Genomic DNA, 19,225 nt, shown 5'->3' on the forward strand with positions numbered 1-19,225 from the left:
CTTTTAGATAGTGGTCCGATGAACGAAAAATGTCATTAGGTATTCCGCAAGGGTCGTTTTTGGGACCTGTACTATTTCCTATTTTTATAAATTACCTTCCGAATTTCTTAAATATGTTTTTCACCATATTTTTTTGCGGATGACGCAACTCTTTTTACGAGTTTATCTGATTTGCTCAGAGTTCTGTAGAAAAGTATCGGAGCCTGGGTAAGACCCTTCAAATGATTCACGACGAATGAGCTGGTTGCGAATTAAGAGGAGACTGTTGAGCTGATTTTTTCCTTGAAGAAGACTGATGTTTAGATATTTTTAGGTGTGAATGTTGATAGTTGCCTATGGTGGGACGTTCACATAGATCAGCTGGCTGGAAAATTGTTAAGAATAGTTATTTTCCTAACAAGTGCAGAAAGTGGTACTTGTTAGAGCTCATGCAAGCAGTTGAGTGCCGGCAAGACACTTTACGCAACACTTGGGAAGAGTATTTTTTCTACAAGCGCTTGAAATTAACAAATATATCAATTTCACGGAACAGATCGAATTTGATTTTGATTTGATTAATTCATAATAATATATTGACAGACGTAATTCTGCATGTCTTTATCATGGTTATCTAATCGTTGGCATTCAGCGCGTAGAGACATGACAGAATTCAATTCACTCATCAACATAGCAGGCGTTTTTTCCTCAGTGTTTGGAAAAGTGACTCTTTGCAACTTGAAATTCGTGCAGGAAAAGGGTTGAAGGCGCACGCTTATAGAAAAATATATTTACTATATTTAGTAGTACTAGTGGTAGTGTACGATCATGAATGTTGGGTTGCCTGACTCATCTCTGTTGAGGCAACTCTGAGTGGAGTGCCGTGTGTCTTCTCTATCAGAGAGATGATAGCCACGAAGCTTGTACGGAAGGAAGGTTGGCTTCCTGTTCCTTTTCTCCTTGAAACGACATTGAATGAAAAACCATATTAACAATTGAGAACTGACGTATGATTATATTTGTGTTTGGTAAACGTCAAAAATCTCGAATTTCTGAAGCGATATTTCTCAATTCCGATCAAGCTGCCGGATCGAGAATATTTTGGTTTGTCATTCTGCGCGGCTCCTAAGATGTGCCGGTTCGCTTACAGATAGCGATATTATGTTATGCACTTCACTGCTAGAGAAACTGAGAGTAACATGATCAATAAAACAATAATAGGCTAGACTTTCGTTTCTGTAGTTTTAACTGACCGATGGATGGTTGACATCGAAAACTGTTCCTTGAAAGCCTGCAATTTCTCGTAGATTGCCTGAGGAATAAAAAGTGCTACTTTTGCCACTCGAAGATATTAAATTTAGGTACCTTTTTATTCTCTGATGGGCCTGAAAGATTATTAATTTATCTCAGCGCATGAAAATTGAGCCCGGTAATATTTCAATACTTTTATTTCTGAATGTTTCTATTTCAAGGCCACTTAGGTGGAACGCTGAAGCCTGCTGTGGTCCACAGATGGAGGATTCACTCTTTGGAACTACCACAGCAGCATCCATTGATGCACAATCCCAGATAACAAAGTACACTCATAGTTAGTCGATACTTGTTTGTGCTAGAAATCTGGGGTTATATTTTTGGCCTTCTAGGTTGATTCTAATCATTCAATATTGAATAAAATAGTTCACTACAGAATGTGAGCATATTTGAGATTGATAATTCTGCATGTTAAAAAAAATATATCTGACATGATCATAATTCGATTCTCAATTCTGTTTGGATATTCAAGTTTTCAGAGATATTTGAAAATGAACTGCAGCAATTCCCCATTTCAACATAAATGCTGCATCTGATAACAAGCCACTGAAACTGCAACTTCGCTTCGAATTAATTCTATACTTGAAGGCTAATTGCTCACAAACTCAGGACGTAACAAGGAGAAGGAAAACAGACAACTCAACTCACCCGTGATAAGCCAACAAAGCCAGTAGAAAGAATACGCAGGCCAGCACATCAGCCCTTCCGACGATGCCAGTCACCTGCAACAACAATAATACATTAAACATCGTATACTTAGTATGTATAATATACTTTCAGGAAGTTTTCAGCTCATGGTCGATTCGAGTGAATAATAACAACAGACGAGGGTCAACAGTTAACTAATGCATTCTGTATTCATTTGTTATTTCCAGAAGCTTCGAACTGCTAATCAGGAATTTGAATAGCAAAATGTATGCTTTAGATGAATGCATTCATTGTATAAGATGAATGAATAACCCAACGGGTTTTCAGGCATTAATTATACTATACACTGGTAGGTAAAAGTATGTTTTGAAGGGTTATACATATTAAAAGGTCGTGTATCGACTGAAATTCAATCTGGGAGGAGTCCGCATCTTATGATACACATTAGGGTTTCCTATCGGATTTGCTCCTGACAAATTAGTGCAAGAATTACGCAGGAGTGAATCGATTATCTCAATTTTTCAATTGATTTTGTTTCAGAGACTGCGGGTGAAAACCCTAAAGAGTGTCAAAAAATGTTCTGGGCTACTCAACAAGCTTTGACAGGTTTGATTTGTTATAATTGAAATTAAAAGTTACTTAGGCCAAAATTTCCAAATGATACCCTATGGAGAGATGTTCAAAATTCCAAGATCTCAGCATACATAGTAGATTATTTTATAGTTTCGTCAGCGGGTTATATTTCACTGTGACCTTAAGATCTATTGTGCCCCCCATCATAGCTATTCTCACAAATGCGCTCTCTACAGATCTACAGTTCCAATGAACTCCAGAATCTGAGAGGGGTTTCAAAGAGGCTAAGTCCTCATTCCTTCTATAATTTTATTGTCCAAGACATTCCTTGCACAGGCTTGCAATGGCGAGGAATTCCGGAGGAATTTGTTGGAATGATCCATTTCTGGAAGATGCCTCCATAGTGTTTCTCTGTTATTGGTTTTTTCCTTCTCCAGAAACTCTTTTTTTATAGGTTCATTTTCCTATACCACAGAAGGGCTTTGGGCCAGTTAGTGTCTTGGCTTCTTCGTTTCCTTCTTGAGTGACCTGGAAACCGGACTGAATAGACCTTGTTCTTCTTGCCTATTTTATACATGGCGAGTCAATTGTTCATCTTTTGAAGAAATTATTAGATAATGAATTGGAACTATTTTATTCGTATTTTACAGTTTCACAACGACCGAAAAAATCTTTTCTGTCTTGTACGAAACTCTGTTTTCACTTATAAGTAAATTTATTGTATCCATTTTTCTATTTCCAAAACTTAACTGAACCTCAATGGTTCATTTTTCAATCCATTTCACCCATTCAAAGGAGGTATAGAACTGCTCACCATAACCGGTTAAGTGTTTAACTCTGTATGATGCCATTGAAATATCATAGTCACGTGGTTATCATCACTAAAATATGCTAACCCAAGTAATTATAATATAACTAAACCATTATATACTTGAGCATTAACTAGGGCAAAATTTGCCTTTGATATCTTATGAGTGTCTGTGATTATCTATGTTTTGCAGGTCTTATTGTGAGTCTTTTCAATTTGAGGCTTCAGTGATATACGGAATTAATGGATCATTGTACATATTATTTGAGCGACCCAGATAATAATTTCATCTCCCAATAAAACCCATGCTTCTTACACAAACTGAAGAATGTTCTGTGGATATTTTCTCTAAATTTCTATCTCATTCAGAGCATATACTTCAGACTAAATTCCAAAATAACCATCTGCGAACTGTCAACTGGTGGAACAAAAGTGCTCCTCTAGGATTTATAAATCATACACCGGATATGTGTGCTCGAACTCTTGCATATTCCGGACTTTATTTTGACCCAATTGAAATATATTGTCTCTATAACTCCACCATTTCCATGTTACTGATATCAAGTAGGAATAAATTTAATAGTCCTTTAGGAGTTCCTCGGAAAATACGCTACTTTCATGTTTTTATTTTTGGTTTCGTATATCCCGTTCTGGATGCTCAGACTTGTTTTTTTATTACAAGCTGCGGAATATCCATCCTATGAAGGAATATTATCTTGACGTAGTGTTGAAGTATCGTATGCGTTATAATATTTAATATACAGACATAACATTAGTTGGTATCGAATTCACCCTGAAACACAATGGTATTATTCCTAGAATTTTTTTGCTATGGAATATTTCGTTCAGCGTGTATGTTAGGTGAAAATAAGAAAACTGCGAAGAAGGGTTTTGTGTATTTCAAACAAAAGGAGTGAAATAAATCGGAATTAATCAACATCCGATTGGTTACGATATTCATTTCAAAATGATATAAAGCACAATGTTGTAGGATTTAAACAGAAATTTAAAACGAACCTGTCTCAACTCAAAGTAAACTTAGTAAACAAATGAGTAAGCCTCTTCGAGTAAGGGCGGTTAGTAGTAAACGAAATCAATTCAGATGCATAACATGAAAGCAATAAATGTTTTATTCAGAGTGTAACATTTGTTGAATTTTTATATCAATAGATGTTATATTTATCTGAATTCATTTCATTCATTGAGCTCTATATTATTAAGATAAGGAAAAAAGAGAAAATTAGAAATAAAAAAAACAAGCCATAAAATATTTCCTCTGAATTTTTCAGATCTGCCTTCAGATAGGTATATGAAATAGCTATTTGATCAACTTGGTTATTAATGAAAGAGATTAATGATTGAGATATTTCAACGTTATGTTCGAGATCATTAATCGCTCAATCAATAAACGAGTTGATTACAAGATTTTTTCGTCGACCACATTTTGAATTGAATGTGAATTCTTGATTGCAAAAATTTTCTATCGATTCCTAGTCAAATTTGACACCTTATAAATTTTCTATGTTCATATCGGAATGTTGATATTAATGCGGCCTATCGAACAATTCGAATAGTCCGTAGAGGGCAGGCATATTCGAGTTGTGACATTTTGAGTAAATCACATTGATATCGTTCTCTATAATATCTGTCGAAGAATGTGTGGAGGTGGTGGAAGCTGGAGTTGTAGTACATAGATATATTGATTTTTTTTGCAACCTCCAGAAATCATCTCTTCTCAATTCACCCGCTAGGTACTACGAAAATCAATGCTACATACAAATGAAATAATTATTTGGGAAGCTCCTGAATACATCTATGTTCGATTGCCCATGACAATAATGCATTAATAGGAAATTAACCAATAAAAGAGTTCATTAACAGCTCATTTCGTGTACGTTAAACAGTGCTATTATTAAGAGGTCGGCGGAAAAAATATGTTCATCACAGTTCAGAGCTGAAAGCCAAAGTGAATATAAAAGAATATGTCCTCAGAACATTAAATGGTTCGGCAATATGCAATATGCAATGAATAGTTAATAGGCCAAATAATAAAGGATTCTTCCACTTCAATGAAGTCGGAAAATTACTTTTTTCACCTTCTGATAGAAATTTAGGTGAAAACCCAGAAGTAGAAAATCACTTCTAAGAATTTTTTCCATAACAGAGCTGTGTTTATTGTTTGTGAAAGCACTTGAAGACTTTTTGTGCTACCGAGCACTTTATCGAAATGCTCAGTGCTTAGTAATCTTCGCTCACGAGCAGTAAATTTCTCGCGAGTACCTCTGGGGATTATTAAGCACTAAGCCCTTCCGAAACATTTTTCTGAGGACAATAATTCGAAAGTGTTACTAGCACCCTCTCTCTGCTTGTTCATCGTAATATACAGTTCCTGCAATCTGAGAGGCACATGGAAACATATTGGCATCTTCACACTGAGAGTTGAGAAAGTGAATCAAGTTGGTCCTCGCTTCCTGTGAGATGGGGCTAGGGTATATTTCTTCACCATACCGACTACGAGTTATAAGATTTGTTGCTCTGACAAGATACCAAAACCATGGTCATCTAGTGACGAAAAGGTACTTCAATTAATGGTGCTGGTGGTTTGCTAGTTTGATTCGTTAGATTTGTTGAGATTTATATCAGCGGGTGTCAGAACGTTCAGATATTCTCCTTAACGTAACTTCTGGAATGCTTTAAGGGGAAGTTTTATTTTTGAATTTTTAATATGATCAATACAGAAGAGTGCATGCCTTGCGTAATACATTAGATGAATCCAATCCGTGTGAAAGCGAATGTTATATTTTTGACCTTACCATTCACGTTGGTTTTCTACATAGAAAGAACCGAGTTCCTTGTTGCGCACATATAAATTCCCAATGCCGACCCAGTTTATTTCAATATTGGCTTTACTGAATAAATCAGAGGATTTAGGGAAAAAACTCGAAACATATTCCATACGTTGGGTACACATAAGTGGCATGCTTTATCAGCTGCGAGGTGGTTGAGGTATTGATATATCAGACCTGAGCTTAGGGCACCCTTCAGTTCACCTACTCTTGTTAGATTTATAGCGCATAAAGCAACCACATTGAAAGCCCCGCTGAATGCTATATACCCCTTATATTGTAGCGAAGTTTCGGATTTGGGCGCGCTGCAGATCCGGATTTATACGAGACGAGAGGCACTTCTTCGATGTATTCGGTCGCTACCACCTAAAAGAATATGGAAAAAATCGGTTAAGGGTATTTTAATAGCTCCTACGTTCGTAAATGGGGCATGTATCAACTCAAATCTTACTGGAGGACGAATTTTGTACGGGCAATTTCGGTTGAGTTCTCGAATTTATTCACTAATATATTGTGATGTATGACATAAGCTTGACATTAATAAAGAACGTAAAAGTCAATGCAATATTCCCAGGAGCTTGTTTGAACCGTAAGTATAAAGGCTGATCCACACTACTCGTGCTCGACCTCGCCCGTCTTTGCCTTGTCTAGTAGGCTGTTATGGCTCGTCTGCCTCGTGGCCGTGTTCGTTCTATCATTGACCAAATAATCTCTGTGGCTTGTCAAACTTGGACTCGTAAGGATCAGCTTCATTTGCAGACTTGTCATCGTGTACATGACTGCAGCGGCTGAACGAGCACAGCGATCCTTTCTTTTGATGAGGGCATCTAGATCTACAGTTCCGATTGAATTCCATTAGGAGGTGGCTGGGTTTTGACCAGGGTTGAATGTGTGAATGATCTGGGTGTCCTCTTAGATTCACTATTGAATTTCAAGGATCATTTGCATCATGTAACATCTAGGGCGCTCAGAACACTGGATGTAATGTGTAGCACAACAATTTCATTCTCCCCAAATACAGTGGCCATGCCTTGGTGAGGCTATTGTTGTAGTATTGTTCGTTCCTTTGATCACCTTTGTACGCGTTTGATTTATTATTATTGCTAGGAAGGGTAGAGTAAAAGTTTTTGGGAAATTTAGCATATAAAATCGGGTTCCTAACAACAGAGCGGACCAAATGCTATTTCGCAGCCAATTTAACCTTGAGAAACTGGGGTTGAGACATCAAGTTGCTGGTCAATGCTTTTCGCATGGGCTTCTGAACTGGACCCTAGACTGCTTCGAGCCTTTGAGTTTTTCCATGTCGAATAACTAGGAGTATTCATTTACTGCGGTATGCTTTGAGCGATACCAATTATAATTCAGATTTTTATATAAAAAGAATATAATCTTGCTTGTTCTTTGGTAGGTAAATCGAATTCTTTGTTAATTATTTGGGTAGGTGCAGGTTGAAGGTTGTAAACTCGTTGAGGATTTCACTGTTATGTAGATTTAGGACATAAGTATAGGTTATTAAGTAGTTGCTCTGATTTTTCATTGTGCTTTCCTGGTGGGATATATTTTTCATTTTTTTCATAATAATTTTTCAGATGAGGAAACTGCATTATTTGGAAATAATCAAATGATATCTGTTATTTTGTTTTCAAACTTGTTTAGAAAGGGGGTTACCAGTAAAACCATTTACATAAGCACGAGCACGAGTAGTGTGGACCGGCATTAAAGCTGACCTACCTCTCTCAACCCTTGAGAAATTCGGATCAGAACACATTTTGAATATTTTCTAAAAGCTTAACGACAAATTCCGCGTACTACACAGGATCGACATATCAAGATGCCCGTAAGTATGCACCAGACGCGCAAAGGATAATATATCTCTTCGATATGAAGAATGTTAACAAGAAACAAACTAAAAATAAAGGATAGGGGGATTCCGGGAGACTTGCTCAGATAGGAGACTTGAACCATCTCAAATATTTCAATTCAAATTTCGCGCTACCGGTATCGTAAATAGCTTGGGACATTCTCGTAACAAGGCACAACTAGTGGCGGCTCCATCTTGGCTGGCATCAGAACAGTTCGGTAGTGAGAGGGTTGAACGTGATTTTGTTGAAAGGAAGGGAGAAATTGAATAATTTTTGTTTGTTACACTGCCTGAAATGTTTAATAGGTGTGTGGTGATATTTCGTTTTATTGCTTTCATTGATTAATATTGTTTTACAAACGATGAGTCTTTTTAATAATAGTTGTAAAATTTCAAGAAAACATCTGTTGAATAAACTAAAAGGGGGTGCAGGAGACTTGACCCATGATATGGTCGGGAGACATAATTAGTTGGTCAAGTTTCCCGCACTGAGCTTAGATAATAATTTGCTTCAAAAAAATGAAATTGAATAATAAAAATAAATATAAGTGAGAGTGACTCTGAAATAGAAATATATTTCATACGCTGATACATCTGATGATGAAAACCTAGACGTAGACAATCGTTGGTCATTGGAAATTGTTTGCTTTCAATGTTTTTCCTGATAAACAAACTTATAGTCAAGTCTCTCTCGCCCCCTGTTCAACTCTCCCATAGGTAAGGGTGTCATGAGCCAATTTTCGGTCCTAAAAAAAGAATTTCTGTACTCAAAATGTTCATCTCACCATCACTCTACTATTACCTATCGTTGCCTATTTTGACATGATATCTTAACGCAAAAAAATGAGTTGCTACCATTTACAGATACAACTCAAATGGCTTCAGAGTGAAAATGGGTTCAACTCTCCCGGACTCCACATACTATCCAAACAAATGAAATATCGACAGTTAAAATGGAAAAAGTACTTCAGAACAGTCTGTACACAAGCAAAATACAATAAAGATCATCAGATCGAAACAGACACAATTTTAAGTATCTTGAATTCTCAAAAAATCGAGAAATCACAGATTGAAATGCTGAATTGCAAAGGGGCAGTACAGAATCATGTTAAAAACCTGTTGAAGCACATTAAGAAGCAGTGAAGAATCCCAAAGGAATCACCAAATTGATCATAAGGACTAAGAATCTAAGAAAAGAGCAGGAATTTTGCAAAACAAGATCCACTACTGACGCAATCTATATTATCAGACAAATGGCCCAGAAAATCTAGTGAGTATAATAGGCAAGCCTATTCGTGTTTCGTGATTATGGCAAGACTATTCGATTCAGTTTTATCATAGAACTAGGTCAAGCAACCCAAATTGTCCTGAAATTACAGCACCAGTATACAATTAGAAAGGATATACTCTTATGCAAAACCATGAAAATAAATAAAGGTGTAAGAATAAGCAATTCTGTAAAAACATAGCAGGATAGGAAAAGAGTAATATAAATATTTTCATATTGTCCCTTATGCCGATGATGCCGGACTATCTGTGCTCATAGACACAGTTGTAGAAGTAAGTAGACATTCGAGAATCTTATGATGGCAGAGCGATGGCAGATATATCAAATCAAAATTTTGAAATCAGTTCGATAAATGACACCATATCATCATGATTTGTTTGCTGAAACAATAATCAGCGTCAGAAATCAATTGTTTCATGGATTGGTGGAATGTAGACCATAGAATTGAATTCGAATGAATCTTTATTCAATTCATACTGCTCGTTTTCATCCTTTCGATGAATAAGGCAAGGTTTATCTTTTTCTGACGTGATGGTTTACCCAAACATGATCTAAATTACATTTTCCTTGGAAATTATATTCCACGGAAAATGAAAGTGAATAAATCAAGCCTCCAAAGAATTATGGCCATATATAAAAAATACATCTTGCTAAATTGTGTATCACATTGTGTTTCAACGATACAGCGAGAGTAATAAATTTCAGTTTGTCAGTTTCTATTGTGTGTATGAGATGGTTTATTAGTCCGTCTTTCTCATGAGATTTATTGTTCCCCGTTTTTTTCACATTTTCAATAACGGTTACGAATACAAGCACCGGAATGGAGATTAGCCCTAATCGATATCAAAATATGCTAAGAAAACTTTTTTCCTTTATGAATTTATATTCCCCTGCGCCCTGTGAGGAACATGACGCTTTTCTTGTTTTTAAGAACTTAAAAATTGACACGCTTCTTTTCAATATCAAGGGAAGAACAGTTACTTCTTTACAATGTGAGGTATTGAATGAAAGCAAAGAACTATGCCAAAAATATCGACTCATAATAATTTTGCATGTTTTTGTTGATTCCTGGCTCGCAGAGAAAAGTTATCGGATTGAAATTGTGGACATGGATATTACGAAGTATTTTCCATCGACTGAGGTTACAAAAGTTTCATCTACGACTTCCGAATCAACCGGAAATCGCTGAAACCAATAACATTATCTCTGCAATGGAAGTTACAGTTATTTCATCGATGAAATTCATTGAAATTTACAATTCACTTCGTTCTGAGATGAATAGGATGTTGAATATCGAAACGACAGAAAAAATTATTGTCACTATCAAGTTCCACCGAAGAAAAGCAGATGCTCTGCATGATTTCGGTCTCATTCGACCTCGTCAGAGCAACAGCTTCTTCTCCGATGGAAAAACGTTTGGAATTGATGGACTCTTATTGAATACTGTCAGACGCTACTGAGTTTTATCCATAAAGTAAGTCAAGGTGTGTTCTGTGGTTTTATCAAGTAGTACTTGAGCGTCGGCGTCGCCCAGTATGAAACGGGATCCGATTAAATCCCCTCCAGATCGACACGTAGACGAAGACAATGACATATGTCCCATGTTTTCTCTAATTCAGTACGCCGGATTACTCATTGTAGGCAAAATGAGTGTAAAATAAAATAATGAAGAATGATCACGTCTTAACAGGCAGGCAATAAATACAATAATAAGAATTAATTCAAATGCATACCAACCGCCGATATAAACATCAACAGGTGTTACGATCTTAACTGAACTAGCCAATTTGACATCGTCCAGGACAACTGAATGAAGAACGTCCCACAGAAGAAAAGCAGATGCTGTCCATGGTTTCGGTCTCATTTGACCTCGTCAGAGCAGCACAGCTTCTTCTCTGCTGATGGAAAAACGTTTGGAATTGATGGACTCTTATTGGATACTGAGAGACGCTCAAGCGTAACTCAGTATGAAACGGGATCAGATTCAATACCATTCAGATCGAAACCCTATGGCATATGTCTCATATTTCCTGTATTTCAGTACGCCGGCTTGCTTATTGCAGGTAACATGCGTGAAATAATTGAGAATGTGGGAGCACGTTCAGTTTACGGCAGAAATAAGAATCTAGAACACCTAGATACTACATATGGGGGTTTTTCGTGATCCCCTAGGTGTCCTCTATCCACATTTAAATGTTTTCCATCTTATCCGGTACACCCTGTATAAACTATATTCTGTGTGCAGAATATTGGTTGATAGTCTTGACTTATGTATACTGATAAATTTAAATTTTATATCTCAACAGCCTTGAAAAAGATGATAAATAGTCCACGAAACCTTGGCATTTTTTTTTAACTGACAGTAAATGAATTTGTCCTCGTCCCTGATAATTTATATTCAAAATGAATGAGAATTGTGAACCAAAATATGAGATTTTCACTTAAGCCGCCATAAAAATATCGCCATCATATATCAGCACTGTAGAAATATTTATTGATTTTACTGTTAAGCCCGTTTGTAACAGCCGAGAATTCTCTGGAGAATTTTCTACCAAATTTTGGTCAGAAAACGGCTGAGATTATTTTGTATGCAACTGAACAGAAAATTCTACCGAAAGTGCGTATGTAACGGTAAAGAATTCACGGCGCATGTCGGGTAAATTTTCTAGAGAATTCTCGGCTGTTGCAAACGGGCTTTAGAATATAGAATAACAGGAAGGAGCATATTGTTCATTTCAATTTGAGCGGAATAGAGGAAAAATATGGCCGACTTATATTTCCGTTTCAACAGTGGCGTAGGACAATGAGGTTTACAAAAAACTAACTTCAATAGTAATACTTCATTCATATTTATTTTAGCAGTCGGTTGGCCATGAAATAATTTTCTCAAGTTTTCTTAACCAGAACGGAGTAAGGAGTAAGGTTGGCACTCATGAAATGTCGTTAATGTCATAATGCCGTTGCCACAACTAATATCAATTTTTAATACGAAAATGCCTAAAGTGATTGAAAAAAGAGAAGACAGGGTTTCAGGAAGTGCTATTTAGAACTCAGGTCCGCTCATTCAAATAGTTATACCCTGATATTCTAAAATCCACAATACGTCAGACGGTAACGAACATATTCAATGTAAGAGAATAGAGAGTTTATAAAATGTTTCATCTGACTTATATTTCGGCTGAATATTTCCACAATCAGAAAGATTATGAATGAAGAGTATGACAAAGAATTTCCTTCTTCTTATTAGGAGACCCAAAAAAGTGGTGGCATTTGAGAATTTTATGTTTGAGTAAATTAATGCGAAAAGTTTACTACAGGATTTTCGATGAATGTCATCGCAGAAGAAGTTCCCGAAAATTGATTTTTCTATTTTGCATTTGACTTGTCCTATACATTGTAAATGTCTTAAGGTACCAATAAATACCTAATTATTATTATTATATCAATGCATTAAGATGAACAGCAATAAATACGCGCCAGTTGTCTTGCTAATTGTTTATTCATGTGAAATTTTTGTTCGAAGGTGAAGTTCATCTCGATTGAAACTTCCTTCAATTCCTTTTACTTATATTAATGCAAGGTGATTTTTGTTGGAGAATTTAACATTCTGGTAATTAATTATCTGTTGATTCCCTCGGGAGATACCCATTCCCAACCACTGCAACATATGCATTTCATCTCGGGGTTAATATTTTTGAAATCTACAACTGATGTATCGTATTCAAACTTTAGCCAAAGAAGATAACGAACATTAACTCTCCTCAAGCTAGTGCATATTATGATATCATACTGATCTCTTGTATTTTCCATGCAAATAATTGGATTTGGTATGCCTTCAATCAGTTTGTATAAACTTCAATTATGTTCGTCACATATTTTTCAAAGAAATTCGACATTGTGATAGAATACGTAATAACAGAAACTTTTACTTAGAATGGGCAACATAGCATTGATTTAAAACCCAAAAATGTTTTGACAAGCGTCATAACCCCACATTTTCGTACTATACACAGTGAAATGTGTCAAATTTCCATGGCCAATCGACTGCTAAAATAAAAGTGAATGGAGTATAGTTGATTCTGATTAATCAAAAAAATTAGGAATGCACTGACGTAAAGTCAGAAGCTTTGTCACTCTCGTTTGAATTGATAATCAAATCGGAAATTCATCCCGCCCAACACTGCTTGGCTATATACTTAATGGTATTACTATGAGGTATATGACTAAACATCACCTACGCTGATGGAGTGTTATTGTCATGGGATAACCTTGTTATGTCATGAAATTCAGAAACTCATAATTAATACCTGATATTCAGCTTAAAAAATCACCTACCTATGAAGTGTAACACTGGAATTTTCAGTTTTTACTGTTAAGCAATAGCCACACAAGCACAACTAATCATGTTTTCAATTTTGTAATATGATGTAGGAATACTTAAAAGGATTATATTATAACACTTATTTCACTAGATCAAACACCAAGTGTTCACGCTAAAATATCCAAAATCCTTATTTCCAGCAAATTTCAAGAATCCAAATTACCAAAATTAAGTTAATAAACTTTGTTCATTTGACTTCCAAGTCTGCCACTTTTCAAATCAAAACTTGGAAGACCAATATGGCCGTTTCCGTCGCACAATTCCCATCACTTTTATTCGAAAAAACTCCTTCCTGTTATTTTATGTTCTAAGATTTTACTCTTCAATAGAAATCACAAAAAGGCTCTTCTCAATAAAAAGCGATTATCCAGATAGAAGAATCCATCAAAAGCTACTCCGTAAGATTTCTCGCGAGAAAAAGATCAGTTGCAAGGTCGAAGAACTATTCCTGCAGAAAAAGTCTCTGGACTCTCGTATTGAACATCCTCATGAATCTGAATGGAAGCACTTGATTTTATGGATCATCCAATTCAATTCATTGCTTTGTCGAGCAAAGATTACGATCAATCAAATTTTCCACACCACTCTACAACCACCATTCCGTATTCGGAATGAAAAACCGAAAAAGACTCCCATCCCGAAGACAACAATCCATCTTCTACAATTCGTAATCTTCATATCGATTTACGACAACGAAATAAATTAATATTCGAGAACTGCGTCCGCAGGGATTTCCACCCCTAAAAACGTGAAACCGTAAAAACCTCCAACGCATTCATGGCGAACACCGTGGGAAATCATGCCCGTGATAGATTGCCCGCCGTAGCTACCCTGAAATATATGTTCCGCACTGATAAACCACGTTGAAATATTCACTGGAATAGAAAGCCCTAACAATAATGCTCGTGCACGAGTCCAGGAATGGAACGAACTAAGTATAGTCTCTCCAGCTAGTTATACGTAAATTAGCTGGTCCAGATGTTATTATGAACGCTCTTTTAACTACCAGGGAATTCCATCCATGTGCGGACTAGAAAACGGCGCTCGGCGTCGGAATACACATTCTACCGATAGAACTGCTACAATGTATTCAGCCGGAGTAGCATCCATGGCGAGTTTCAATGGAAGCAGCATTATTCCGCTTGATGTATGGCCACAGCGTTCGCACATTATGAAACGCCTTCTGCAATTGGCTTCTGATTGCCTTCTCCAGCAGACGTGTCTGAGAATGAAATGTGATCTGGATGCCGGTGTGGACTGTATGAATGTGGTATGGGAAATAGGCCAGCTCTATTATTCCGCGTAGCTTCTATTTCTATTCGGATTCGGATTCCTTGTATGTGATTGATTTTCATCGCCATTTTTTGCGACCACTTTATCCTTAAGCCGACCGATTGAAAACGCAACCCAAGACGTGAAATGAATACTAGCCTCATACGTTGTTCCTGGCCTCAATGTGGGAGCTGCCCCGCATCTACAATTTTTTCGCACCGAGGAAGAAACTTGGAGTGATCCGCTCTTTTCTGTTATCAAGACATTTTCGATCTTTAGGTCTTATACTTGGATTTTCTTTTTCTTCGAGAAAAGAATGAATTTTTGCAGCTCGAGATGCCCTTCATTCTTCAATATTAAATATTTCAGCTTATTTTGTAAACAGTTAATCTCTCAAAATCTACTACACTCACATCCCCTGAACATGAAAATTATTTAGCCGGGAGTGTGAGCGCGAGAGCACTATGCATGCGTTTCAGAGTGAGTGAGACTACGGTAACTCGGTTCCCTCTCACAATCAGTTTTCTGTCCCTTTACTGTATACTATACATTGCTCGCACATGGCACATACACATACCTAAGAGTATCAACTCTTGCACATACACGGCACATACTTTTACCCAATAAACTAACTGACTGCATTCATAGTCCCTTGTTAATTCAGATACAATGGGGTAGTACTTTCTTTCGAATTCTTAAATAGTTAATAGACAGGCATGTCTCTTATTAAAAAAATAATTCTTTTATATTTTCGTAGATGATGCCACGTTTTGCAGCAATCGATTGCAGTACAGTACAGTCTCGATTATCCGAAATAATGTGGACCAAAGAGATTTCAGATAATCGAAATTTTGGTTAATCCAAATTTTTTTGGAAAATCATTGTACACCCAGTTAATCTTTAATTGATAGGAACAAGAAGAAATACTTTGATACCTTGTTGGGACTGTATGGCGGATGACCTGATGTCTGAATTCTCGCTTGTTTCTTTTAATGTTTATAAGCTCGAATTGTTGTGTCGCAAATTGATTCATCGTTTGGATTGGTTTCCCTTGATTAACCAAACTTCTCCCAACAGATATTCGTAAAGTATAGAATCGAAATATGCTCTTTCGATTTTACAGTCACCACATAACATGGTTTCAGTGATAAAACATGCCACCATTTGCTTTTAACGCTTCTAGAACGAGTAACTTCTTTATTTAGTCAAGAAATGCAGCCTCTTGTTTAATGAGGGCACCATAACAAATGGTGAAAATCAAGAGAAAAATCTCGGAAATAATCTGGGAGTCTCATTCAAGGAAGGTGAATAGTGATGAAAACACGGTATTAAAAGTTGCCTTTGAAGGAATCCATGGCGATTGATATACCAAAGTTTGGTTATACTGTGCCCATCGTATTTTTAATCAAACTTGACGCCGGGTTATACTGTGTGTCATTAAACTAATGGCGACTAAGTGGGTTTTGACGTTGGCGGTCTCTGAGGTACCTAAATGATTTCCGTTCTATTATGGGTGGAAATTTTTGAACATTTACTCCCGGTTTCACGACGCTTGATCGGGCATCAACGCTTGATTGAAGGATAAACGTAAATTTGTTTTCAATCGATAATTCAGTCATGAACATTCAGAATATCATTCTCGCATTAAACTATGATCCATATACATCAATTCAATGATTCTCAATTGCGACTTCCGCAATATATTCAGAAATGAAAAATTTTCAGTGACTTCCTTTTGGAAAATGAGACACTGTCAATTCGTTGATCCCGCAATGAAAGTTTTGTGAAACCCGTTCTTAATGAAAAAGGTGTTACTGATGTTAGCGATAACAAAAGTAAGTCAAAATCGGAGTTGCCAAAGTTTATTCGTTGTTTCGCACTGAAGAATAGCAAAGGCACTATCACACTACTGTAAAAATCAACCGATTAACTGGGATATAAAATGAATCTTTCAAGTGAAAATAACAGAAGGTGGGATAGAAACATTCTACTTCACACCAATAAAAGGGTTTTTTTCTGGAAATCATATAAAAGAACGAATGCAAAGGTGGTGAATTCACGTGAATTCCGTGACTCACACTTGAAGGTCAATGAAGCAGGAATTCAGCAGAGATAGGGCTCGAGCAAGACAGCGCAGAAACACGACGGTTCACCTCTGAGTGTTTTCTACTTCCTCCGGGTTTTCACACCAGCAGAGAATCGTACTAACCGTAAAGGTGGGCATTGGCAACTTAGGAAAATGAAACGGCGGTGCACCCCTGAGTGCTTTCTTTTACCCACAGGTTTCCACACCAGCAGAGAATCAAACCAACAGTAGGGATAGAACACAAATTGTGTCAAAGGATGCATAAAGGTGGAAGCTGGGGTTCCTAGATAATAGTAAGGAGTGCTGTCTTACCTATCGTAGTCTCCAGCGGTTGTTCTGGCACTAGATACTTGAGCGGTGAAAACCGGGGTGGCGTAACTCAAATTAAATGCTCAGAAAAAGACAACCCAAGTAGTTTGAAGAGTGGTAACTATCGCTGAGAACTACCTAGACGACCTATTCAGAATTAATTAGAATAATCAAAATCACTACTACGCACTCGTTACTTGATACAAAATCAGAATCCAAATAACCACTAAATACGTAATCACTACTTATTACAGAATCTCATACTCAGTACAGAATGATGGACCAGTGGGTGGATATCTGCCATCTTCTTTTGTACCCACCGTTGGGGTGTCTAAACGGTATGAAGATCAGTAAAATTCGTATCTATGAAAATGCTTGACTTGGCTTATCAGTACTAGTTTGGTATACATCAAAATAACAGAATAAATGAGTGAAAATTCGATTAATTTACACAGCACGCTTGAAGAGAAAACCCGAAGGAAAACCAAATCTGTTCAAATTAGACTATTTTGAAAGCGAATGGATTAAATGATAAAAAATTGAATATGCTGAACTGAGAATAGACAGCCATTTCAAATGAGGTATCACTTATATACTGTATAATTCCTATTCGGCGTTGTGTTAATGAGGGTTAAAAAGATTCGGTTGTAATGTTGTCCCGAAGTTGTCCAAATCAAAAATCTGCGTCCGAGCATTTTTTCGAAAAAAGTTCATTTAACCTATTATTTCATTTGTTTCGTTTCTAAAAACACACCCTGTAGGCGATTTTTGTGGAACGATTTATTGTGACCAGTTGACCTTACTTTTCGAAAAAAAGACTTTTTCGTTTAGTGCTTCAACAGTGACAAAATATTTCAATCAAGGGGATATATCCAGTCGAAAATTTTCCTACTTGATTTTTGATATTCGATCAGACTGCTGATATACATTTTGAAGTGTCCCACAGGAGTCTGCAATCCATCAGACCAAATATTTTTGGCGCTTTTTTCATCTCTGAAGCTGATCGTGATTTTCCCCAGGTATTTTCTGTCATGCCGTAGCTCCGTTGAAAAATTCACCAATTCGAGGGCCCTAATTGACGATTCAACTCTGTTTCAATTGCGAACGCCGAACTCTCTCGTATCCTGTTCCGGTGCATGCCACTTCGCGGATACGCTCGAAACACATGCTAACTCGAAAACGTTTGCTTTTTGCTGAAATTCCCGTGTCGCCCCGTAATGCCGCCCACCGTCGCCCGCGCCTTTCGGTTTTATTTCTCCGCCACAAACGCCGACAGAAGCCTGCATCAGTGGGCAAAGACAGGTGGGTGCATGGTCCGCGACGTAGTTGATGCGAATAACGTGTTCCGTGATTTCGTTTAATCGCACAACCCTCACACAACTAATCCGCTGTAAGAGAGGAATATGTCAAGCTTACTTACCGCTTCGGTGTGTATGGGATGAACGGCAAACAGTAGACCGGCTACGGTGGCGAAGGGCGGTTTCATGCCCGCAATCCGTAGCGCTACACGGGTGAACAGCACACTCACCAACGCGTGTAATAACACGTTCGTTGCATGGAACCAAAACGGCTGCAGCCCGAAGCACCAGTAATTGAATCTAGAAGAGAAAGAAATGATCTTATTCAATTCGAATATTTCATCGAATGGGGAAGTTTAAGGAAGATATTTCTTTTTTTCTTATGACAGATATGTACTAGGGTATATTGAAAAATTCTTAGCCTACTATAGAACCAAACAAAATTTCAATGTCAAAATATTTTATTAGTCAACATATTCTCCCCTTAATTGGATACATTTATTACAGCGAACCTGCAACGTTTCTAGACCTTTCAAAGAAAATGTTTCTTCTTGCTCTGCAAACCAGA

General features: G+C 37.1%; 1 protein-coding gene across 1 annotated transcript in view; it reads right to left on the bottom strand.

Annotated features, from left to right (window-relative positions):
• The window catches only part of LOC123315983 (protein O-mannosyl-transferase TMTC1-like), a 443,528-nt gene that overhangs the window by 21,766 nt on the left and 402,537 nt on the right, over positions 1-19,225 (bottom strand). The window contains exons 5-6 of the mRNA XM_044901893.1: positions 18,780-18,957; positions 1,936-2,009 (exon numbers count right to left, since the gene is read on the bottom strand). Of these exons, the coding sequence (XP_044757828.1) occupies positions 1,936-2,009; positions 18,780-18,957 (252 nt within the window). The remainder of the gene's footprint in view (positions 1-1,935; positions 2,010-18,779; positions 18,958-19,225) is intronic.

The sequence above is a fragment of the Coccinella septempunctata genome, chromosome 6, assembly GCF_907165205.1.
Source record: "Coccinella septempunctata chromosome 6, icCocSept1.1, whole genome shotgun sequence".
NCBI lineage: Eukaryota > Metazoa > Arthropoda > Insecta > Coleoptera > Coccinellidae > Coccinella > Coccinella septempunctata.